The sequence below is a fragment of the Stegostoma tigrinum genome, chromosome 7, assembly GCF_030684315.1.
Source record: "Stegostoma tigrinum isolate sSteTig4 chromosome 7, sSteTig4.hap1, whole genome shotgun sequence".
NCBI lineage: Eukaryota > Metazoa > Chordata > Chondrichthyes > Orectolobiformes > Stegostomatidae > Stegostoma > Stegostoma tigrinum.
Genome location: NC_081360.1, coordinates 59,095,326 through 59,120,387, shown reverse-complemented (window position 1 = coordinate 59,120,387; position 25,062 = coordinate 59,095,326). Strand labels below are relative to the sequence as shown.

Sequence of the window (25,062 nt, the reverse complement as noted above, 5' to 3'; positions counted from 1 at the left end):
CACAAATGGCTATTTTGGGATTTGAGTCAAAATGTTTATAATAATAATGTGACTGATGGAGTAGAGGGGCTGGGTTATCCGTGCCTTCCTCCTGTCACAGATGTGAGATTCTCACTTCTTTCAGGGAGAATGCTTTAGACTTCTATGACTATTTGTGTGAAACGATGATTGTTTACTTTACACATAATTTTGACCTCAAGCCTTTTGTACAGCAGTCTGTCAGGTAAACCATTCAATGTTCAAACAAAAATCTGAATGCTGAGCTCAGAAGGGTTATTCTACTTAGAAATTCCACAATATGTCTTAGCTATTCTTTTTGTTTCGTCATAGGATTTAGGCATCATGGCTAGGTCAACATTACTGCTCAGTCTTAACTAGCCCCAAGACAATAAACAGTCAGTCACATAACTGAAACTGGGGTCACATTTAGGACAGATTTTGTTCTCTTAAAAAGACATTCATGAACCAAATTGCATCAGACCAGATTTTTATATTTCCAGACCTTTACTAAATTCAAACACCTGTCCCGAGAAATATTAGCTGGGGCTCTGGATTACCAGTCTTGTGACATTACCATTACGGGGCCAGCTCCCCAAATTTAAGCTGTTAGACTGGGTTAGGGGTGAGGGAGGTGGTGTGGGGGCAAGTCATCCCAGGCCCCAAGATGATTTTCCACATCAAGCAGATGTTCACCTGCACATCTACCAATGTGGTATATTGTACCCATTGTGGCTTCCTCTACATTGGAGAAACCAAGGAGAGGCTTGGTGACCACTTTGCAGAACACCTCTGCTCGGTTCGCAACAAACAACTGTACCTCCCAGTCACGAACCATTTTAACTCCCCCTCCCATTCCTCAGATGACATGTCCATCATGGGCCTCCTGCAGAGCCACAATGATGCCACCCGAAGGTTGCAGGAACAGCAACTCATATTCCGCTTGGGAACCCTGCAGCCCAATGGTATCAATGTGGACTTCACAAGCTTCAAAATCTCCCCTCCCCCCACTGCATCCCAACACCAGCCCAGCCTGTCTCCGCTTCCCTAACCTGTTCTTCCTCTCACCCATCCCTTCCTCCCACCTCAAGCCGCACCTCCATTTCCTACCTACCACCTCATCCCGCCTCCTTGACCGGTCCATCTTCCCTGGACTGAACTATCCCCTCCCTATCTCCTCCTCTCTACCTATCTTTTCTCTCCATCTTCGGTCCGTCTCCCCCCTCTCCCTATTTATTCCAGTTCCCTCTCCCCATCCCGCTCTCTGTTGAAGGGTCTAGGCCCGAAACGTCAGCTTTTGTGCTCCTGAGATGCTGCTTGGCCTGTTGTGTTCATCCAGCTCCACACTTTGTTATCTTGGATTCTACTGCATCTGCAGTTCCCGTTATCACTGAGGATGGAGATGTTATGTTAGGTCCAATAAGCTCCTCACTTCAGTATTCTATTTCCTCATACCACTGGAATTTTGTCCTAGTTCACTGCTGCAACAGATGAAAAGTTAACATTCAGCAATAGATGAGACTATTCCTGTTTGCACTCTCAGTTGGATATAACAGATAATAGGTTAGTTTTTGATGAAGAGCAAGGAGATTTTCCTGGCCAATTTCAGGCACGATGGCTCAGTGGTTAGCGCTAGTGCTTCACAGTGCCAGAGGCTCAGGTTCAAAGCTCAATGGTTAGCACTGCTGCTTCTCAGTGGCAGAGGCCCAGGTTCGACTCCACCCTCAGCACTTGTCTGTGTGGAGTTCGCATGTTGTCCCCTTGTCTGCTTGAGTTTCCTCCAGATGCTCTGGTTTCGTCCCACACCCCCAAAGATGTGCAGGCTAGGTGGATCGGCTATGCTAAAATTGTCCATAATGTTCAGGGATGTGTACATTAGGTGGGTTATAGGGGAATGAGTACGGATGGGATGCTAAGAGGGTTGGTGTGGACTTGTTGGGCCAAAGGGCCTGTTTCCACACGGTAGGCATTCTATGAAAAACCCAACATTGCTAAATAGGAGATAACAGGTGTAGAGCTGGATGAACACAGCAGGCCAAGCAGCATCAGAGGAGCAGGAAAGCTGAAGTTTCAGGCCTAGACCGTTCAAGTTAAATAAAAATTGCAAAATAAGATATCTGTTCCTTATCATACATTGGCTTGTGAGATTTTCCCTTGCGCAAATAGCCATTCTTACACATCACAACAGTGACTTCACTTCAAATAAGCATCTGCTTTGGGGTATCCTAGAAATGTGAAAAATTCTTTGTAAAGACAAAACTTTAAAGATTGTCACAGATGATACAATAATTACATTTTTCCTTTACATTTCTCTGTTTTTCTCTTAACATATTCATAATCATTCAATTGCCACACTGCAAGTGCTTCCTGAATTACTTACAGTCAGCAAAAGCACTTCCTTGTCAACGCCAAGCTATCGTGACAATAGGACCAGTTCAGTCCCTTAAGCCTTTTTTTTAAAGCTCTGGAGCAGCAAATTCTGCCTTGCAGTATTGGAGTCCAGATTGCAACATAAAAATGCTCTCGAACTGGAGAAGATAAAGCATATTAAGTACCCAGGAAAACTCAGGTTAGTGAATTAGCTATGATTAAGTGATCATATTAACAGGGGTTCCCTTGTCCTCTACTTCCACTGCACATCCTCTCCCTTTCCTGTCATCAATAAGTGCAGAAGAGATGCATTCAATGATTAAGACTTAGAAAAGCCCATTTGGCCTCATGACTTGTTCCACCATTTTGGAAAATTGTTGCTGCTCTGAATATGCTTAACATCCTTTCTCCTGTCTGCCCTCATAACCTTTAACCTTGTCAATTGAAAGGTTAGTGGTAAATTTACCAACCATGCATTTAATCCTATTGTCACTGTTACAGGTTGTAAATAGTTGAGACCCCAGCCCTAAACCCTATGGCAATCTACTTATTACATTTTACCAACCTGAAAGTTATACATTTATGCCGACTTTCCGATTCCTGTTCACTAAACAAATCCTCTATCTCTGCTTTCGTGTCACCTCTTACTCCATGAGTTCTTATTTTGTATATTAACCTTTTATATGCCATCTTATTGAAGGCCTTTTGAAATCCAGAAAATATATTTGCAGGTTCCCAGTTATCCTTATCCAAATAATGCAACTAAATTAATCAAACAAAATTTCCCTTTCGCAAACCACGTTGCCTCTCCCTGACTTCTATTATGATTTTCTATACGTTCTGCAATTATCTCCATGAAGGATTGCAGCATTTTGCCTATGACCAATGTTAAGCTAACTTAACCATCATTTCCTGCTTTCTTGTTTCATTCATTCTTGAATAGGGGTATTAGATAAGAGATTTTTCAATCCACTGGGACCTTTTCAGAATCTAGGAAGTTATGGTAAACCTCAAACATTGCATCTATTATTTCTACAGCCACTTAATTTGAGACCCTAAAATGAAAGCCATCAGATCCAAGGAACTTAACACCTTCAATTCTTATACTTTTAACCGTACCTCTTCCCTAGTGATTGTGATTGTTTTAACTTCCTTCCTTTAGCTCTTGATTTTCAAGTAGGACTGGGACATGTCTTCCATGGTAATGATAGAAACCTGTTCAACCCTATTGCCATTTCCCTCTTTCCCACTCTCAACCTCTAGGGGCCAATGCTTATTAATTATCCCTTTCATTTTAAAATATTTGTAGAAGCATCTGGCTGTTTTTATCTCTGTAGCCATGTGATCATAATAAGAATGACTATCAATATTTCAACTTTCCTTGTTTCATGTTAAAACCTGTGACTTGCATGGATTTCATGGCAAGTGTTAAAAAGGACACTGTTGATGTAAAATGGCTGCTGTGATCATCTGACATGCCCAGGTAAATCACATGGAATAAATGAAACTAGCTGCTTTGAAATGACTCTTTTTATCATAAATCACAAACTTAGTGAGCTGATCTAATCACTGCTGCTCCAGTTTCATTTAAGTAAAAGTCTAAAGTAGGAAAGAAAATTCCAGGAATAGACAGAAGAACGAGAGAGGCAAGAAAAAGATAAAAAAAAGGGAACATTCCAGGAAAGAGAGGCAAAGGGGAAGCAGAATTTAAATTGACACAGCTCAAGCCTAGAAGAGAAAATTAAAAGCAGCTGTGGCCCTGAAAGGAAAACAAGTAAAAGAAACTAGTAATATCTCTGCTCATAAATGGATTTTCCTTCATTTATTATTGGCACATTTACCTAAGTACAGTGAAAAGTTTTGCTTTGCATGCAGCACAGGCACATCATACCACACAAAGTGCATAAGGGTAAAAGAACAGAGCAAGGAATACAGGTTACAGCTGCAGAGAAGGCATACAAAGAGAGAAGTCAACGTTTAAATTTGAAATTTGAATGTACCGGATCTCCATTTAGAAGCGTACGTGCCATTCCCAAATTTTACTAGCTTTTCCTTTTGGACTAAAGTATTCAAGTTGGACCATGTGATCTTTACATTTGATGAGGAAAAGGTGAATGCCTTCTTTAATCTTTTGAAAGACCAGCTCAACAGTTAAAATTGTCATTCCGTTATTGAACACTGCTGTTGAAGGGCAGATTGGCAGGGAAAACTCTCAAAGTTTAATCCCTCCTGCCAAAGGGGAGTGCTACTGAATCTGAGGGAACAAGGGACTATTTAAAATGCATTTTACAAATACTAAAGCTCAATAGGCAAAACATTCATACCCTTAAGACATAACTGGACCATGAAACCTGGAACGTGAATGAATTAAGCAGCTAACTTTTTAAACCAGTGGGAATGGTACTTAAATTTGGAGCCATGGACAACAACCTTTGTGTAGCATTCTCCTTAAGAGGTTCAAAATCTCTTTTCAATTCTAACTTTTTTTAAAAAATCATCTGGCTGATAATTATCAATTAACCAGAGAACCATAAACCTCGAGAAACTGGGTCTGGAAGCTGTCACAGACGAAAGCAAGATAAGGACTAGGTAAATAACCCACAGACAAGCTGCAAACTAAAGGGAGGCCAAACAGCGAAGACAAGAACTGTTTCCAACCATTTAAAAAAGGGATCAGATCAGAGACGGATGGGGAACTGGGGAACGCAGGGCATATGGTGAAAATTGTGGATTCATTGTTCCCTCGAAGTTCCGACCACAAGATCAGCAACTGTAGCGTTTAAATAAGTCAGGATCTGCTCAGGCACGAGAGTGGAACAGGAAAACTGTCAGGAGTTTGTACCAAAAGGAATAGCGACCAATGGCTCCTTTAAGTAGCCTGAGAAAGAGAAAGCATCATTTTCTGAGAATAACAAAGAACTGCTGATGTTGGAGATCTGAAACAAAAACATAAATTACTGGCGAAACTTATAAGATCTGGTAGCATCTGTGGGAACAAAGCAGAGTTAACGTTTTGACCAGCATTATTTCTAACACCAATATTACTGATGCCCGATACGCTTTTAAGGATCAGTTTTACCTACTCGTCTCAAATCCGTTGTTGTCCTGGTCTTTCACTGGTCCAATATTACTAATTTGCTTCTGCGAAGTCACCCATGCTCATGCTGAATATACTCGCTCCGTCTTATCACTTTTCACGCTCTCTTCATTTTAATGTTACAAAGTGTAAAATCGGGATGCTTAAATCTTACTTCATTGACTGGCGTCTGGCACCTGAAATTTCGGTGGGCGAGGCAGGAAGAGTCACATCTCATTAGCATTTTTTGGATTAAACTTTGTTCTTCGGGAAAAGCATTTGTGCTGATTGGGCAAAAAGATACTGGTAAGTCTAGGGCGGGGCAATTGACAAGTATTAAAAAATAAACAGGCAATGTAGATCTCTGCAATACGAAGTTTGGATTCTCGCCCGTTCATTTTTGTAATAAGCAAACCTTACGGAATATTTACGACACGACGTTATTTTCATTCGACAACTGAACTTGATTTTCGTTTTCCTAAACAAAATCTAACGCTTGATCATTTGATCCATTGATAGTAGTCGACTCAGGCGCGCAGATTTATAACTAAGTAGGCATTGGCTGTTTCGACGTGTTGTTTTTGCAGTTCACAATTGGCATTCGCTTCTTGCTCGGAACCAGTCACAGCTTTTGCTTTTTCCTTCAGTTAGTTTTGCAACATAACACACAGCAACGCAAACATGACGCATCCAAAGTTCAAATGTTCATGAGGTTGGAATTATGGCTCTTCACATCTGTTTTCAGACACTGTGAAAAAGTCTTGGACATTGAGGTTTAAACATGGACGTTAGGAGAACTCGAACTTTCTACTTTGTGTATCTGATCGCACGGTGCCTGCCTTCTTTGTCGTTAAAAATCATTCCGGGTGAGCTGAAACTTTTTTTTGGATTTTCCTTCAGTCAGTATTACTGATTGTTGTTTTAAAGTCCTCGCTGTCCCTCCTTCTCTGTCTGGTCAGAAACTTAGAATGAAATGGTCCTGATAATAACATTGGAAATTATTCTCTAGCAAACTGTTTAAAGTTTAATCCTGATTTGTTCAGAAATGTTACTTTTACAGAATCCCAGGGTGGAGGCAGTGTTATTTGCCAGATGTAGTTTGTGATTTCTTCACTACGTCACCATTTGGCAATTCACGGTTATTTTCGAAATGATACAGCCATTGTACTTTTAAAACCACACAACTTTAAAGTTGTCCAAGGCTAAATCAGTCGCCCTCTAACGGCCAGTCTTGCTCGGGTAGAAATTTAATTCCCGAAAGGTCGCATTAGATTGATCTAAAGGATCTTTGTTACCAAAGCATAAAAAACGAAAGAACTGCAGATGCTGTAAATCGGAACAAAAACAGAAGTTGCTGGAAAAGCTCAGCAAGTCTGGCTGCATCTGTGAAGAAAAAAATTCAGTTAACGTTTCGGGTCCGGTGACCGTTGCTCAGAACTGACTGTCAGTATCGTTTTGTTTGAGCTTTTGTTCCTGTTTTTACTGAAACATTCCTGGCCTCGTTAAATGTCTTCAGAAAAATTTTGCACGTTGCAGAAGGGGGACAGCAATCTCTGCAAACACCCCAGCTACAAGTGCCGTTTTGTAAAAGCAATAATCTGTGTTGTTAAGCAAATAATTTGAACGTGCATTAGCTCAATACAATTATAATTCCGTAATACTCCCGTCAGCCTGTGAAGATGCTGATTGGACGTAGTCTGTCACAGGGTTTTCATAAACTATTCAGTTCTTTCCGAACACAAATTCAGCCATTTCTTCTATTTTACGTTTGTTCTTGGTTTTTAATTAAATCATATTTTTATGCTCTTCGTGTCAGTTCCCACATCACCTTCTCAACTGTACTTAATCCAATGACCTATTCTCTCTGCCAATTCATTCATGATTAAAGTTGCCTATCTCTAGTTTTAAGATATTCATAACCATGAAGCATTTGACACATACCTATATTATTGCGCGTACCTTCTAGAATTTGCCCTGTACTTGGATGTCATTTTTAATGGTTTTGTACCAGCAATTGTTGTGATTGATATGGGAAACTGCCTGAAGTGGGCAAGGAAACCAAGTTCAAGTAGGATAAATTACTGAAGGAAAGTATCCCGCTGTTCTACATGAGGTGTGATCAGGCTCCCATTCGCTGCTATTTTTACATGTGCCATCTCTCTGTGTTTCTTTGGATTTTTTGCTTTAGTTCAATGTAAAGGTGTCATCTCTGAATGGGAGAGTGAACTGCGAGGAGGATGCAGAAATGCTCTGGTGCAATTTAGAAAAGCTGAGTGAATGGGCAAATGCATGGCAGATACATTAGCGTATGGATAAATGTGAGGTTATCCACTTTGATAGCAAAAGCAGGATGGCAGATTTGACCATAAACTGAGAGAAGAGAATTTTCAATAAGACCTGGGAATTCTTGTACACCAGTCGCTGAAGGAAAGCATGTAGGTGCGCTAGGTGCTTAAGAAGGCAAGCGATATGTTGGTCTTCTAAGCAAGACAACTGAGTACAGGTGTGGGGATGCCTTATTGCAATAATATAAGGCCTTAGTGATTGACTATTGTCACATATAAGGAGATGCAGTGAGAATTGTTTTTTGCAAGCTATACAAGCAGATCATACATGGACAACACCTCTGTCATCATTAAATGGACCAAATTAAAGGAAACACAAACCTATAAAGAACAACCTCACTGGAATAAAATTCTCCAGAGAGGAGGAGAAAAACAAACAGCTCCCATTCCTGGATGTCATGGTAGAGCCCAAGACAAATGGGGAACTGCAAATGAAAGTACACAGAAAAGGCACACAAACGGACTAGGTACTGAACTTCAACAGTACACACAGACGAATTATTTGAACGGACAACAACACACGGCAGCAACACAGAACTACGCCAAGAGGAGGAAGAATACCTCTTTCAGATTTTCAAGCATAATGGATATCCAAAAAACTGGGTCAGAAGATGTCTACACAAACAACATCAGAAAGATACTACACGCCCCGACACACTCATCACACTACGCTACATTGGGAACACATCAGAACTCACTACAAGACTCCTACGACCGCTGGGCATCAGAGTGGCACACAAGCCCACATCAACCCTACGACAAGTGTTCATCTGAACTAAAGACCCACTCCCCGCCATGGTCAGGACCAATATCATCTACAAGATCCCCTGCAGAGACTGTGAAAAACACTACATCGGACAAACGGGAAGGAAACTGACAACAAGAGTACATGACCAATACTCTCACATCTCAATCCACATGGGCAAGGAAAACCACCATTTTGACTGGGACAACAACAAAATCCTGTGACAGGCTAGGCAGAGACAGGCATGAGAAGCCCTAGAAGCCTGGCAGTCCGTAAAGCATGCTATTAATAAATATTGAACTCGACCCCATATACACTCCACTATGAAGAAAAACTAGAAGTGAGGCAATCCAGCTCAACAGACTCAAGAGTTTAAAAACCAGGTGGGAAAACACACCGACGCCACATTGGAGGCTGCACTGAAAATGTTACCCAGCATGGTAACAAAACTTCTGTGAAACAAGAAATCAGCTCAGTGAGCCAACCAACCTCAACAGGCAGATCATACCTTACAAAGTGCATCATGATAGCAAAAGAGAGTGGAGAATAGAGTGCTTCAGCCACAGAGCAGGTGCAGAGGAAGACAGAGATCAGAATTAACGTTTGAGAGGTCAGTTCAAAAGTCTGATAACAGCAGGGAAGATTATGTTAAATCTATATGTAAATGTATTCAAACTTGTATATCTTCCGCCTGATGGAAGAGAGTGGAAGAGCCTATAACTGGGGTAGGAAGGGACTTTGATTATGTTGCTTGCTTTCCCAAGGCGGCAGGAGATATAGATGGAGCCACTGGATGAAAGCTGGTTTGTCTGATGAACTGGACTGTTTTCATGACTGTCTGTAGCCATTGCTAACTCACTTGATATCCATTATGGACAAACCTCAAGAGACATGCTGAGTTATATGTCTGTCCATGATATCACTGCTGATACAAACAACACTCAATAAGTTGAACACTAGAATCAAACTTTTGTGAAACAAAGTCTTAGCCCAACCCCTTGCATAAACAAATATTTCTATTCTATACATCATTGAAGTCCTCCATCAAAATGATCATGACAGACACCCCATTGTAAAAATGATAGTTTGGAAAAATCAGTCATGCAGCAAAAATCCTACAATAGTTGCTGTGACCAGGAATGCTGAATTGTCTAACACTGTTTTTACTTCATTCTCACATTTTGGATGACAGCTTTGGAAACAGATTTAACAGTCCTAATAATCATCCCACTTTGTTAACAAAATAATGGAAACGGTCAACAACAGATAACTGACAACACTCGCACTGCAATAATCTTATTACTGTACTCGGTTTGGGTTATCAGGGCCACTCAGTTTCTGACTTCGTTCCAGTCTTGCCCAGACATGGACAAAGATTCTGAGTTTGCGAGGAAGAGTGACTGCCCTTGACGTGAAGGCTACGTTTGACTGAGTGTGGCGTCAGGGAGCCTATTAAGACCAATCAGTGGGAATCGGAGTGCTCTGCTGAGTAGAGTCATATCTAGCATGTAGTAAGATGGTTGTGTTTGGAATCATTTCAGTAAAGTCACTTACGAAGTCAATCATCTCAGTCCATGAACACCTCTGCAGTAGTTCCTCAGAGTAACATCCAAGCCAAATATCTTTGCTACTTCATTCATGTCCCTCCCTCCATCATAGAATCAAAAGTGGGAATATTTGCTGAAGATTGCCCAATGTTTGGCACTATTCCGTCCAAATGCAGCAAGAGTTGGACAAAATCCAGACGAGCTGATGAGTGGGTAGTATTATTCTTTCTACACAAGTGTTAAGCAATAACCACCTCCAACAAGAGACAGTCTCGCCATCTCCCTTGGTTGAATGGCATCACCATCACTGAATTCCCCCATTGTCAACATTCTGCATGTTACTATTGATGAGAAACTGAACTGGAGCCAGCCTTATAAATGCAGTGGCTAAAAAAGCAAGTCAGAGGCTAGGAAGTTTGCGCCAAGTAACTCATCTCACTCCCAAAGCCTGTCCACCATCTGCTAGGCACTAGTCGGGAGTGTGATAGAAAACTCTCTATCTGCCTATACGTGTCGTTCCAACAAAACACAAGCTTTACACCATCCACAACAAAGCAACCATTTGGATGGCATGCCATTCCCCACCTTGAACGTACACTCTCTACACCTTCGATGTACAATTAGTTAAGGTTACGCAAGGGACCCACCCTGCTACACCAGTATTTGATCAATAACTGGTCCTGGCCATATCAGGTTAACCTCCTACCAGGTAGATTTGGCTGGGCTTGACTCCCATGCCAGTCATTCCACGCTGGATGCAAGCAGTGCCAAAAGGAACACATCCTACTCAACTTTGAAATCAACCCCTCAGCAGGGCTATCCCTGTCTAACCCCAGAAAAATGCCGAGTTATTACTGGCAGGAGCCAACTGCTCTTAGTGGGTTATATGCAGCAAATACAATTTCCGAGGAGAAATTCCCCTGAAGAACTAAGAAGTTTAACAATGGAGAGGTAAGTGTTTTCCCCAAACTGACAGTGGTGAGGTCATCACTGATTTCCAGCCAGTGGATGGACCCACCCAACACAACCATTGAGATCTGCAGGTAACAAGTAGAGGGAAAAGGAGGAGAGTGCGATATAAATGAATTAGAATGAGTATGTGGTGCAGTCTTACAAAAGTGACAAATACCGACTTTGCTGTTAAGTATTGTAGGGTTCCTGAAACTTTAACTGTTGGAAATGTAATATTGAAGATCTACAAATTTGAAAACTGGAGATAACAAAGTTTTCTTGTTTCTTTTTGACAGAATGTGCTTTTGATTCTGATGCCACATGGATTCCATTCGGAAACAAATGGTACACTTTCATTTCGGCTCCAGGAAATGGCTATAAAATCAACAAAGCTCAGGAAATCTGCCAAGAAATTGGTACTGAATTCTTTTAAAATATTCTTTAAAAATTATTGTATGTGTATTTCACAGAAAGTGTTATGCATTGTTACAGTCAATATTTCAGATGATGGTTACAGATAGAACAACTTGCATTTGATAACACCGTTAACACAAAACAACATTTCAAGGTAACTTAGAGAAGTTTATTCAGACAGAAATGCCAAACCAAAGAGAGAAATATGAGCAAGGTATGAGCAAGGTTAGCAAAAACATACATTGAAGTTGTGAGTTTTGAGGAAAGTCCCAAAGGATGTTGAGGAGTTACAGAGGTGGAAAGATTGAGGGGAATTTCAGAGCTTGGGCCGAGACAGCTGAAGGCACATCTGTCTGTGGTGTAGCAAAGAGAGGAAAGTTACACCCAAGCCCAGAATCAGGGTTCCGGGGGGTGTTTGAACAAGAAGAGCAGGTTAGTTTAGGAGGGAGGGATGAGGTCCTGGGTGAGTACACGATGAGGATGAGCATTTCAAATTGGAAATGATTCAGTACCCAGGATCCAGAGTAGGTGAGTAAAGAGTAAGGTGAAGTTTAAGTGAGACCTGGTGTGAAGTAAGATGTGGTCAGAAGATCAGCCCAAATTTATGTAATATGTTAAGATGAAAGGTCAAACAAAACAGCAATGGAATGGCAAAGTTAGAATTGATAAAGGCATGGATGGGGGTGTTAACATCAGATGAGTTGAAATAGAAACAAAATTAAGCAATGCTTAGGACACAAAAGTGGACAGTTTTTGCAATGGCAAGTATGTGTGGTTAGAAGCTAAATGCAGACTCGAAATGGGTAATAAGAATGAGAACAACTTGAGCTGAAACAGAAACCGCGGACAGGTGAGATTGATCCTGAGAGTACTAGAGCTAGGGTAGCAAAGGAGATAATGGTTTCATTCGTCACATTTGTTTAAGTGGAGGAAATTGCACCTCACTGAAGACTGGACATCGGCGGTCTGACAACATAAAGACTGTGATCTGACAATGGGAAGTGTTGCAGCAAAAGAACTTGCTCTCATTGGTATATGCCTGTGAGTAATATTTCAAAAGAAACAAGAAGTAAATGAGGAAGAAGATGTGGCCAAGAAAAGATTTGATGGATGCCAGATTATAAGCTGTAGAACACAAAGGTCTCTTTTCTGCGGATGATGTGATTATGATTGGAGAAGCGACAATGGAAATAAAGAAATGTTGCGAGATTAAAAGGAAAAATGAATATTTTCACAGCCACAGAAAATGGCATTTGTGACTGTTAACATTAAATGGTTCAAATTTCTCAGGAAATTAAAATCTGAGATGTGGACAATAAGAATAAAGTAAAATGTTAAAAATTTAAACCTATATCTCAATACAAGAGAAGGGGCTGCTTGATGAGAGGTTGTTGCGTGTTTATTCAAAGACTCAGTTTCTTCCTCTTAACTATTTATTAGACAGTTTACTAAGTTACAACAAAGCATCTTAGTCCTGTGGAAGGTGCATCCTGTCCTGTGTGAGAACTCCAGGCACTTTTTGTCCCCTGGACAATGACATGTGCAGGAAGTGTCAGCTGGAGAAATTTTAGCTTGGGTTTAAGAGTTTCTAGCAGCAGCTAGAGACATTGCATTAAGGAACCCAATGTCTGGCACCTATCCAGGAGTACGGCCTCTCTCTACCCTGTCGTAGAACATAGAAAAGTACAGCGTCTGCACTGAACATAATGCCGTTCTAAACTAATCCCATCTGCCTGAGCATGGACTGTATTCCTGTATTTTCTGCTTGTTCGTGCCTGTCTAAATGCCTCTTAAACGTTGCTGTGATATCGGCTTCTACTACCTCCCCTCGCAGTACATTCGAGACGCCTACCACCCTTTGTGTAAAAAAAAAGTTTTCCCTCTCACTTTAAATCTATGCCTCCTAGTATTTGACATTTCCACCCTGGGAGAAAGACTTTGAATATCCACCCCATCCACTCCAATCATAAATTTGAATACTTTATCAAGTTGTCCCTCTGCTTCTGAGGCCCTAATGCAAACAATCCAAGTTTGTTCAATTTTTTCTTATAGTTAGTACACTTCAATTCAGGCGACATCCTGGTAAAGCTTTTTTGCACCTCTCCAAAGCCTCCACGTCCTTCCTATAGTGTGGTGACCAGAACCGCATACACTACTCCAAATGTGGCCTGACTAAAGTCTTACACAGCTGTAACATGACTTGCCAACTTCTATACTCAGTGTCCTGACTGATGAAGGCAAGCATGTCGAATACCTTCTTTACCACCTTATCCATTGGTATTGCCACTTCTAGGGACCTACAGACTTGCATCTCAAAATGCTTTTGTATGTCAATACTCCTAAAGGACCTGCTATTTATTGTATACTTTTATCTTGCATTTGACCTCCCAAAATGCATCATGTCAGACTTGGCCACATCTGCCGCTTCTCCACCCAACTTTCTAACTGATCAGTATCCTGCAATAACCTTCCTCATGATGCACAGTTCCAGCAATTTTTAATGTCATCTGCAAAGTTAGTAATCAGACCCCTACACTTTCATTCAGATTATTTACATGCACTGTATATTGCAACTAACTGATGTCCTAACACTGGTCTCGTGAAACACCACAGGTCACAGACTTTTAAGGCAGAAAAACAGCCCTTCACAACTACCCTCTGTCTTCAATGACCAGCTAATTTTGAATCCAACTCACTAACTTGCCATGAATCCCATGTGACTTAATGTTCATGTCAAATGTCTGCAAATGTAGACAACACCCACTGCCCTGCCCCTATCAATCATCTTGATCACTTCTTCAAAGAACTCAGTCAAATTTGTGCAATAATCTGTCTTCCCCTTTAATAAAAGAAAGTGAGTGACACATCTGTTCCTGGTGCAGACGGGTGATAAGTGGTAAGATGTTCAGAGGGAGGAGGGAGGCAGCGTGGAGAACCTACATCGTTCTAAACTAATCCCATCTGCCTGAGCATGGACAGTATCCCTCTATTCTCTGCCTGTTCATCCCTGTCTAAATGCCTCTTAAACGTTGCTGTAATATCTGCTTCTACTACCTCCCCTGGCAGAATTTGGAGCAAGTGACAGCAGGTGAAGAAAGCTGTTGTAAGCAGGGGTGAGCGTGTCAGAGTATGAGCTCCGAGGAATGAGGAGACTGTGAGGTTTCAGACAGAAGATGTGGCACTTAGCTTTGTGCAGCATAGATGGTCATTGACCTTCTTACAGCAGTTCTGGCCATTTCTCTGGAATGTGGAGATGACACTGTCCTCGGTAGCGACATCAAAGCAGACTGCCAATGTCTAGTGTCATGGCCTCCTGCTAAGAAATCATGTCTTCTCTGTACCACCCCTCCATGAGCGCCTCCAGTTCCCTTTCAGGGAATTGCCCTGCCATCTGGGCCTTCTCCAACATGTTCAGATTCTGTCCAGAGAAGTACAGCTTCAGAATGCCAGTGTTTACCCAGCAACGCAGCAGCCTTTAAAGATAGCATCACTTGTGCCTGCACCATCTTTTGAGTGCTACCCACTGGTGGTGAGTTGGCCTGGGGACACTGTATGATAGGGAATAGCAGAATCGGACAGGGCGATGTAGGCAGTTAGTGAGGCGAGTTTGGTAGGATATGGCTAGGAAATTCACTAGGCCTTGCAGTAGAAATCTCTCCAAAATACTCAGTACATTTCAGACAGAGCCAAAATGTAAGATTCACATCCCAGAGCTGCTGTCACTTTCAGAATGTTAACTCTGAATGCTGATAGTTTTGTCACCATGCTTTCACAAAGTTCTGACCATTATGTTTCTGTACTACAAGCTATCAAGCAGTTGAATCAACTCCTGTTCATGTTGGCTCAGACCCTTGACTGAAATTGTGCTATGTGAAGTTTAAATGCCATGCTACTAGAGTACTTCCTTTCTTTGCTTAAAATATTATTGTCCTGCCTCACTGAGATGTTCTCGGCCTATCATCGTTACTTGGGAGAAAATCTTAGATTTTGTAACAGCAATCTAGCGTACAAACATATTTTTACTCTTTGCACAGTCATGTAGCTTACAAATTTTTGACTATAGCTGATGCCTTGAAGTAAAAACGCACTGAAAAACGAATATTTTATTCAACAGGAAAACCGTTTTGATTATTGTGCCATAATAAAGTATATGTTTTGATCTATTAACTAACATTTGAAATGCAGATATGATTAAGTAGAAACAGTTTCATATTAAACTCGATAGGCTTAACGTACTTTAACTATGTGCATGTGTATGAATGATTGATTGAAATTCACTGCCAAATTTGTCATTACATTGAGGAATGCAGACAGCTTCTTTAAATAATCCCATTTTCAATGTATAGGTTTGAAGGTAGCTTTTGAAGCAATTAAATTTTGTCAAACATTTAACCTTTAATTGAAATCACTTTATATTTTGTGTGTATTACTTTTCTCTCAGCCCCAGGTGCCAATATTGTCAGCATTCTTAATGAAAAGGAAAACCAGTTCATTGTTGACCAGTTTAAAAAGACTGTACAGCCTGAAACTATTTGGTTGGGTGTGACCTTTGATACAGACAGTAAGTATTGGCTGTGTTTTTCCCTATTTAATACAGTTTTTATTGATTACGTAATGTGCATCAAAATATTTGCATAGTAAAGCATAATCCGAGATTCATTCATCCTACTTAATAAGTTACACACTAGCATATCAACTGTAAATGTATTTGTATTTTGAGCTGTGACTGGTTTATTTTCATTTATCATCCTGTGTAGGAAGCATACTAAATTAATTGTAAAAACATTGTCAAAGAAGCAGCAGATTGTTTTTGTATAAATTTAATAACTGAGGCATTTTTCACATAATCACAAAATTCCATGCCAGAACTAATTTTTCAGTGTAACATAATTTTTGGCATGTTCTGTTGTTATTGTTCTGACAAGAAATCTATAGCTGTGCCAACAATTTGCAAAGTTAATTAGTTTCTGTGTTTATTGCTGCTGACAATCCAAGAATTCTTCAGATTGATGTGCGGTAAGTGGTGAATAGCACAGAGCAACAAGAACTAACTGCATCTTTTCACAACTAGGCACTTGGACTAAAAATTCAACATTAACCATGAAAAGTGCAATATTCATTAGAGATTTAATTTCATAGAAGGATAAATACCTACCACACAGAAGGAAACAATTCCGACTATAGTGTCAATGGGCTGCAAATGACACCAAATTAGGTGAGCATGCATGTTATGTGGAGACTTCAAGAGGACTTAGACAGGCTCAGTGAATGAACTAGAGTTTGGCAGATGGAATATATTGTGAAGAAATGTAAAAATTATTCACTTTGGTAGAAAAAACACAAGCACAGGACATTTCTTAATGGTGAGAAGTTAAGAATTGCAGGTGTCCTATGGGACCTAAGTGTTCTCCTTCATTAGTAGTTAGCATGCAGATGCAACAAGCAATTAGGAAGGCCTTCATCACAGAGGAATCTGAGTACAGAATATACAGGTATATAATACAGATATATGCTGCAGTTGTACAGAGCCTTGGGGAAGTCCCATATTGATTATTATGCACAGTTTTGGTCTGATTTATCTACGTACTGTAGAGGGAGTGCAACAGATTACTGTGTTAATGCATGAGATGGCAGGATTGTTTAATGACATAAATAGGCCTATATTCCCCAGAACGTTTTGAAGAACAAAGAACAAAGTGTGACTTCCTTGAAACTTACACAATACTTACATGGTATGTCAGGTGGTTGTTGTTGCAGCTGGTGAATCTAAAACCAAGGGACAGAGCCCCTTAATAAGGGGAAGATCATTTAAAACTGAGATGAGGAAGACTCTCTCTTCACTTTGAGATTGGTGAATTTTTGGAAGTCCCTACCGGAGAAGGCTATGGAAGCTGTATTGTTGTGCATGTTCAATATGTTTCTGTCAACAAGAAATATGGAGATATTGTATGACAGTAGCATTGAGATAGATGATCAGCCATGTTCTAACTGAATGCTGGAGCAGGCTTAATGGGCTATTTGACCTACTACTGTTTCTAAATTCACATGCCTTATTATCTTTTAATGCCACTCTCCCTTTAATATTTCTGGATTCCCTAACTTTGACTGTCCTGTCTCCCAGCTGAACAGTATTATTATTTTTCTCACTCAGCATTGCTACTTATGAAACCCATTTTAAAATACACTGAATCTGTGCATAATGCTGGAGAGAGATGCGAACAATTTTCTAACTTGTTTTTGAGATGGTTCTCCATCTATCTATGGATTATAGTCTGGACCAAAATTTATGACTAAGAAACAAAATATAGGCCATTATGTTTAGCAGTTAAACTGTAATATTTCATTGAGTCAAATCTGGAAGAGAAATTGATATTTTCCAAATGATATTTAAATGTTCTGAAGAATAGGTTAAAATGAGCAAAATTGCATTTATTATTGAGGGGAGGCAATGGCCTAGTGGTATTATCAATGGAGTGTTAATCCAGAGACCCAGGTAATGTTCTAGGGACCTAGGTTTGAATCCCACCACGGCAAATGGTGGAATTTGAATTCAATAAATATCTGAAATTAAGAATCTAATGATGACTGTGAATCCATTGTCCATTATTGAGGGCCAAAAACCCCACCTGGTTCACTCATGTACTTTAGGGAAGGAGACTACCATTCTTGCCTGGTCTGGCCTACATGTGACTCCAGACCACAGAAATGTGTTTGACTCTTAACTGCCCTCTGGGCAATTAGGGATAGACAATAAATGCTGCCTGGCCAACAACAACCTCATCTTGTGAATGAATTTTTTAAAAAAACTGTTTGTACTTCTCCAGATAAGATGGTGCTAGATTTTTAAATTACATGATATTGACCCTCCGACCATAAAAGAAAAGCAGCTGATTTCTAAGATATTGTGCATAAATTTGCTGGGAACTTAGATGTGATAATGTTGGTCTGCTACAGTTGTTCCCTTCCTTCTTGGTTGCAGAATAGGAGGGGCTGCAATATTTTCTCTACATTGTATGTATGACAACAAAGATATGCCAGTGCTGTAAGGAATGAATACTGAGTTGGATGGCAGAAGGAAATAACCTGATCTGAACCGAGTGGAACTTCTTGAATGCTATTGCACCTACATCCCTCCATTATACTCATAATTTGGAACTTCTATATGTTAGAAAGTCTTTGAAGAGTGCAGTGTTTACAAAGTATAGTGCTTTACAGTGGCTGAGGAGGAGCTTGTGACCCCACCTGTGTCTCATTTTTGTATCTGTGTCAAGCCACTTAAGCTTCTAATAAATGTTGATGAAGAAGAATATTGCAATTACAGTGACATTGAAGGTCAGTGGGAGATGGCTCATGTTTGTCTTGATTCAGGTAGTCATCTATAATTTGTGGTGTAACTGTGATCTGCCAGTTGTCAGCTCAAGGCTGAATGTTAACCAATTTTTGCTGTGGACTAGTAAGTATCGTGAATCAGTTATAATGGAATTGAACGTTTTGAAGTGCTCGGTAAATAATTATGTCCTGAACTTAATATGGAAGAAAGATGATTGATGGAGCAGCTACAGGTGCCTGGACCAAAGTTGTTTTCCTGAGAAAATCATCCAGTGATGTACTGAAATTTTGATCAGCCATTTTATTTCTTCTATTGGTTAGGTATTACTGGATCACTGAGAGGCTTTGCCTTCGCCTCCCACATTGGCCACTGTTGTGCTGGGGCTTTTTGAGGCACATGTGAAAAATGAACTGGGTTTTTTTCACTACACTCAGTTGATGTTAAACTTGTTTATGTAAATCAGAAAAGGTGATTTGCAGAATGGTGTTAATGGAGTTTGTACATTTGCATCAGTCTCTGATTCAGTCACTTAAGAAGGGACATCGATTTGTTTGGGGAACACAAATAGATAACATTACTTAATTGGCAGACAAAACAGGCTGCTGCAGTTTTCATGATGGTTGCTAGTCTGAAAATCTTGCTTTTAGCTCCTCTCTCTAAATGCTTTAAAAACATCTAATAAGTTACATTGATATATTATTTCATGACCTTACCAAGATTTTTAAAGTTTGCTGATCCTTTGGACTTCTTTGACAATTACACAATATGCATTCCAAAATTAACTTTATCACAACTAACAATGTGCTGTGAACAGCATAATGTTAGGTGCTTGACCTGTTTATTTGCTTAGTAAAAGTCTGTTCATGATATTAACAGTATCCTATTTGTCAACACCCAAAATAGTTCATCATCACCGAAATTAAGTTCTCTAAGTTATTTTCACTGATACAAATAATCCATGCCAAAATTAACATTTTATCAATAGCCTTCTGGATAAAATTGATGCACAACCATTTGGTCTTGAATTTAAATTACCTGAGTTTATTGCTGTTCACACATTCATGTTACGATTAGTTACATCATCCTACATGTTACAAACTTGAGTCTGACATTAAAGGAATTGGTCAGACAAAAAGTTGATTTGTTCCATCTCCTTGAATCATGTCCCCATCATGGTCAGGCAGTAATGCTTTACAGTGGCTGAGGAGGAGCTCATGACTGCGAGTCATCTAACACCAGAGCTGAAAAAGTCAGGATATGAGATGAGGGGGGAATAAAACTTGAAGAAAGAAGAAAGTTGATCAAGTCAACAAATTAATATTTAATCTATAAAAGTCCAGTCCAAATTGTTCAACCAGCTGCCACTGAAAATAATGACATATTTCATCTGTAGAACAGTGGTTTGAATCCATCCAAATATTAGAGGGCCTGAAAGTTTCAGTCAACAAGTTGTCGGATGGCTACAGATTTTAACACCACAACAGTGAAGGAACAGTGAAATAGCTTTAAATCAGGATGGTGTGTGACGTGGAGGGGACTTTGCAAATGGTGGTATCCTAGTTATCTCCTTCCCCTCGTGTCTTTAAGGGTACAGGCTGTGGACTTGGAAAATGCTGTCGAAGGAGCTATGGTGAACTTTTGCAGTGCATTTGGAGGATGGTACGCACTGCTATTACTTCATGTCAGCAGTGAAGGAATTGAATGTTACAGCTACTAGATTGGAGATACACCAAGAGGGCTTTGTCCTGGATAGTGTTAAGATTCTTAAGTGTTTTTAGAGTTGCACTCATCCAGGCGAGTGGATAGAATTTCATCACAGTCCTGACTTGTCCTTTGTAGCTGGTGGACAGGCTTTGAGGAGCTAGGAGGTGAACTATTCACTGCAAAATTCTTGTAACCACAGTATCCATATGGCTGGTCCAGATCTGTTTCTGGTCAATGGCAACCTGCAGGATTTTGATCAGGGGAGATCCGTCAGTGGTAGTGTCATTAAAAGTTGAAGGGCAATAATTGGATTATCTCTTGTTCGAAATGACCATCAGCTGGCACTTATCAGTTCAATCCTGAATGTTATCCAGGTCTAGCAACATTTGGACGCTGAATTTTTCAACATCTGAGGAGTTGTGAATGGTACAGAGATTTGTGCAAACATCAATAAATCGACCCTGTTTGACTTTAATTTGGACTTAAGGTGATTGATGAAGCACTAGACTAAGGAACTCCTGCAGTCATGTCTTGGGGCTGAAATGATTAACTTCTGACAATCATACTTTGTGCTAGGTATTACACCAACCAGCAGATTCACAATAAATCACCTTTTTATGTTGGACCAGAGTAGGGACTCTTGTTTCTCTGCAGCAGAATGTTTGCTGATCTTGTGCAACAATTTATCTTGGTGACCTTCATGCTGATATTTTCAGTGCTTTGAGTGGAAAAGCATTGAATTCACTGCCTATTCTGATGAGCATAACCAAGATAATTACTCTGAATGCCAAACTGGTCACCGGTACATGTTCAAGCCAGCCCAGTGATATCAACTGACTGCAACAGGCTTCAAGATTAGCCTGTGAATGCACAGCTGACCTCAGCATATTCTGTGATCAATGATGTAAGTGCATGTGCAGGTTGCCCAACCTTTGTTTCATAGTAATTACTGTTCAAAAGTGGCAACCAATCACTTGTCCCACCTTGGTCATTTCTTGCAATCCATCCCAGCTTTTCACGCTGATTCAGTGCAGTGTAGGGAGAGGGAGGCAGTAGCTGCTCAGAAGGAAGGTAAGCTTCAATATGTTCCACAGTGTGATTGCATAGGCAGTGCCATGTTTGTGACAGGGAGTAGCTGTTGCTGCTTTGTTGCTGGGTAGTGACATGCACTGAAGCTTTTTGTTCCTGCCCACATGCACTGGTTCCACAATATTTATTCATAATTCACATTAAATGCAGTGCAGCATAAAATGCATAGAAGATAGAACAAGTTCTCTGCCAGTAGATCAGTGTCATATGAATTTCCTGCTTCATTATACCATGTACAAACTTGCTTTTTTTTTACAAGGTGGCAGCATGAGATGGTTTGGTGAGTCGAAAGTAAATTACACAAATTGGGCTTCTGGGGAATTGCCTGGAGAAACACCTGACGCTGATACATGTGTCATTATGGACACAGAGTCAGGAAAGTGGAAAACAGTTGATTGTGATGAAGATTTTGGAAGATCGGTGACATGTGAAACAACAACAAGTGAGTAGAATTCAATCTTTGCAAAACACCATGTTTTTGCTTACTTCTGTCAAATAGTTAAGAAAAATTTCATTAAATTTATCATGTCAGTATATATTTGCCTTCCTAGGAGATGCATTGTCCATTTCTGGTCCATTCTGTTAAAATCCAACTCAGTTCAATATATATTGATGCTTTGTAAAGGCTGTCTTATTGCCTTGTGTAAACTGATTCTGAATAGGATTAGTGACACAGTATACTTGGAACTTTAGCAGTTTTACTGGATTAAGCATTGTAATAAGTTGTGACGTTATATATTGGTTATTTTCTTAGTTTCATACAGCATAGAAACAGACTTCTTTTCCTACCATGCATTGTGACTGTGTCTATTTATAGACTATATGGTATTTGAATGAAATTTTATACTTTACCATTTGTCTGGACTCTTCTGACTTGCATGATAGGTTTAGATACAACAGAGATTTCTTTGCCTTTCCACAAGTATGATCCAAATTTAATTTAAGCAGATGGCATGAAAATCCGTTCCCCTTCATTTGTAAGACTCCACAATGTGTTGACCCAATTTCGACAAAGTTCATTGTGGTCACTAGATACATCTAATTGCACTATTCGCATCACTTGATTCTGTTTGTGTCCAACCATCTGTCGACCTCTGACATGAACATAACGAAACATCACAGCCTGTTGGTTGAGAGAATTCCACCAGTTCAGAACTCAGTGAACAAATTTCACCTCATCTCAATCCTAAATGGTTGGCTCCTTATTTAGAGTTCTAGACTTCCCAGTTAGGGGAAACATCCTCCCAGCATCTATCTCACTAAACCCCTGAAGAATTTTATACGTTTCAACAAAATCACCTCTCCATTTTCTAAACTATAAGGAATAAAAATCTAATTTATTCAATCTCTGTTTTTCAGACAATTCCGTCAGCTTAGATACTAGCCTACTGAATTTTGATTGCATAACCTCTAAAATGCATACATCCTTTCTTGGGTAATGAGACCAAAAGTGTACAAATCTTATTGACTCCCTAAATAATTGCGGCAAGATCTTATTTTCCTCAATAAACTCCCAATTCCTTTGAAATGAAGACTAACGTGCTGTTTGTAATCTTAATTGCTTGTTGTACCTGCTTTACACCTTCCTGTGATTTGTGTATCAGGACAGCAGATCACTCTGCCAATATTTCCCAGTTTTTGAGTACTTAAAATGTGTTCTGAATTTTCCTTGCTTTCCAAAATGGATCATTTCACATTTGCCATGTAATATTCCAACGTTTTGGGCCTAGACCCTGAAAGGTCAGCTTTCCTGCTCCTAGGATGCTGCTTGGCCTGCTGTGTTCATCCAGCTCCACACCTCATTATCTCATAATTTCTCCAATCTTTGGTTTTAAAGATCGAGCTTTATGCTCAAATCTTTCCATTTTACAATCTGTTTTGATGTCATGCAAGTTTACTGTAATATCCTGGTTTCTCCTTCGTTGTCAGTTTTTGTTGCCTTTTGCTGAGTTATAAAACCCTCCCATTTCTCTGGTTTTACCATTTTTGGCAACTTTATAAGCCTCTTCCTTTGATCTAGTGTCCGTAACTTCAGTTGTTAGCCACAGTAGGACCACTTTATCTGCTAGGATTTATTCCTTCAGACAGTGTATGAGTAAGTGTTGCAAAATATGAATTCCTTAAATGCCTCATGGTACAAATAGTTGGGGAAGGATGAATTGGCTGGCCTCTTTTCAACCTCCCCTGGTTAGCCCAACAAACATGTACGCTGTCTTCTTGGTATGAAGCTATACATTGTCCTAATCAACATTTAGTTAATTGTTTTTCACAGGAAATAATAAGGAGACAGTACACAGATTTTTTTAAGTGAAAGAGTAATTTTAATTCGTTGTAAGTGTGAAAAATAATGCAGACGGAATATCAAGCATAAAACCTGTCTAAAGTCAGATGGATCAGAGATAATGGGAACTGCAGATGCTGGAGAATCCAAGATAATAAAATGTGAAGCTGGATGAACACAGCAGGCCAAGCAGCATCTCAGGAGCACAAAAGCTGATGTTTCGGGCCTAGACCCTTCATCAGAGAGGGTGATGGGGTGAGGGTTCTGGAATAAATACGGAGAGATGGGGAGGCGGACCTAAGATGGAGAGAAAAGAAGATAGGTGGAGAGGAGAGTATAGGTGGGGAGGTAGGGAGGGGATAGGTCAGTCCAGGGAAGACGGACAGGTCAAGGAGGTGGGATGAGGTTAGTAGGTAGGAGTTGGAGGTGCGGCTTGGGGTGGGAGGAAGGGATGGGTGAGAGAAAGAACAGGTTAGGGAGGCAGAGACAGGCTGGACTGGTTTTGGGATGCAGTGGGTGGAGGGGAAGAGCTGGGCTAGTTGTGTGGTGCAGTGGGGGGAGGGGACGAACTGGGCTGGTTTTGGGATGCGGTGGGGGAAGGGGAGATTTTGAAGCTGGTGAAGTCCACATTGATACCATTGGGCTGCAGGGGTCCCAAGCGGAATATGAGTTGCTGTTCCTGCAACCTTCGGGTGGCATCATTGTGGCACTGCAGGAGGCCCATGATGGACATGTCATCTAAAGAATGGGAGGGGGAGTGGAAATGGTTTGCGACTGGGAGGTGCAGTTGTTTATTGCGAACCGAGCGGAGGTGTGCTGCAAAGCGGTCCCCAAGCCTCCGCTTGGTTTCCCCAATGTAGAGGAAGCCACACCGGGTACAATGGATGCAGTATACCACATTGGCAGATGTGCAGGTGAACCTCTGCTTAATATGGAAAGTCATCTTGGGGCCTGGGATAGGGGTGAGGGAGGAGGTGTGGGGGCAAATGTAGCATTTCCTGCGGTTGCAGGGGAAGGTGATGGGTGTGGTGGGGTTGGAGGGCAGTATGGAGCGAACAAGGGAGTCACGGAGAGAGTGGTCTCTCTGGAAAGCAGACAAGGATGGTGATGGAAAAATGTCTTGGGTAGTGGGGTCGGACTGTAGATGGTGGAAGTGTCGGAGGATGGTGCGTTGTATCCAGAGTTTGGTGGGGTGGTGTGTGAGAACGAGGGG

At 40.6% G+C, this 25,062-nt stretch overlaps 1 protein-coding gene across 1 annotated transcript in view; it reads left to right on the top strand.

Moving 5' to 3' along the window:
- The first annotated feature begins 5,522 nt into the window (after positions 1–5,522).
- The window catches only part of cd302 (CD302 molecule), a 44,348-nt gene continuing 24,808 nt past the window's right edge, over positions 5,523–25,062 (top strand). The window contains exons 1-5 of the mRNA XM_048533648.2: positions 5,523–5,749; positions 6,189–6,309; positions 11,328–11,447; positions 15,887–16,006; positions 21,828–22,010. Of these exons, the coding sequence (XP_048389605.1) occupies positions 6,225–6,309; positions 11,328–11,447; positions 15,887–16,006; positions 21,828–22,010 (508 nt within the window). The 5' untranslated portion in view covers positions 5,523–5,749; positions 6,189–6,224. The remainder of the gene's footprint in view (positions 5,750–6,188; positions 6,310–11,327; positions 11,448–15,886; positions 16,007–21,827; positions 22,011–25,062) is intronic.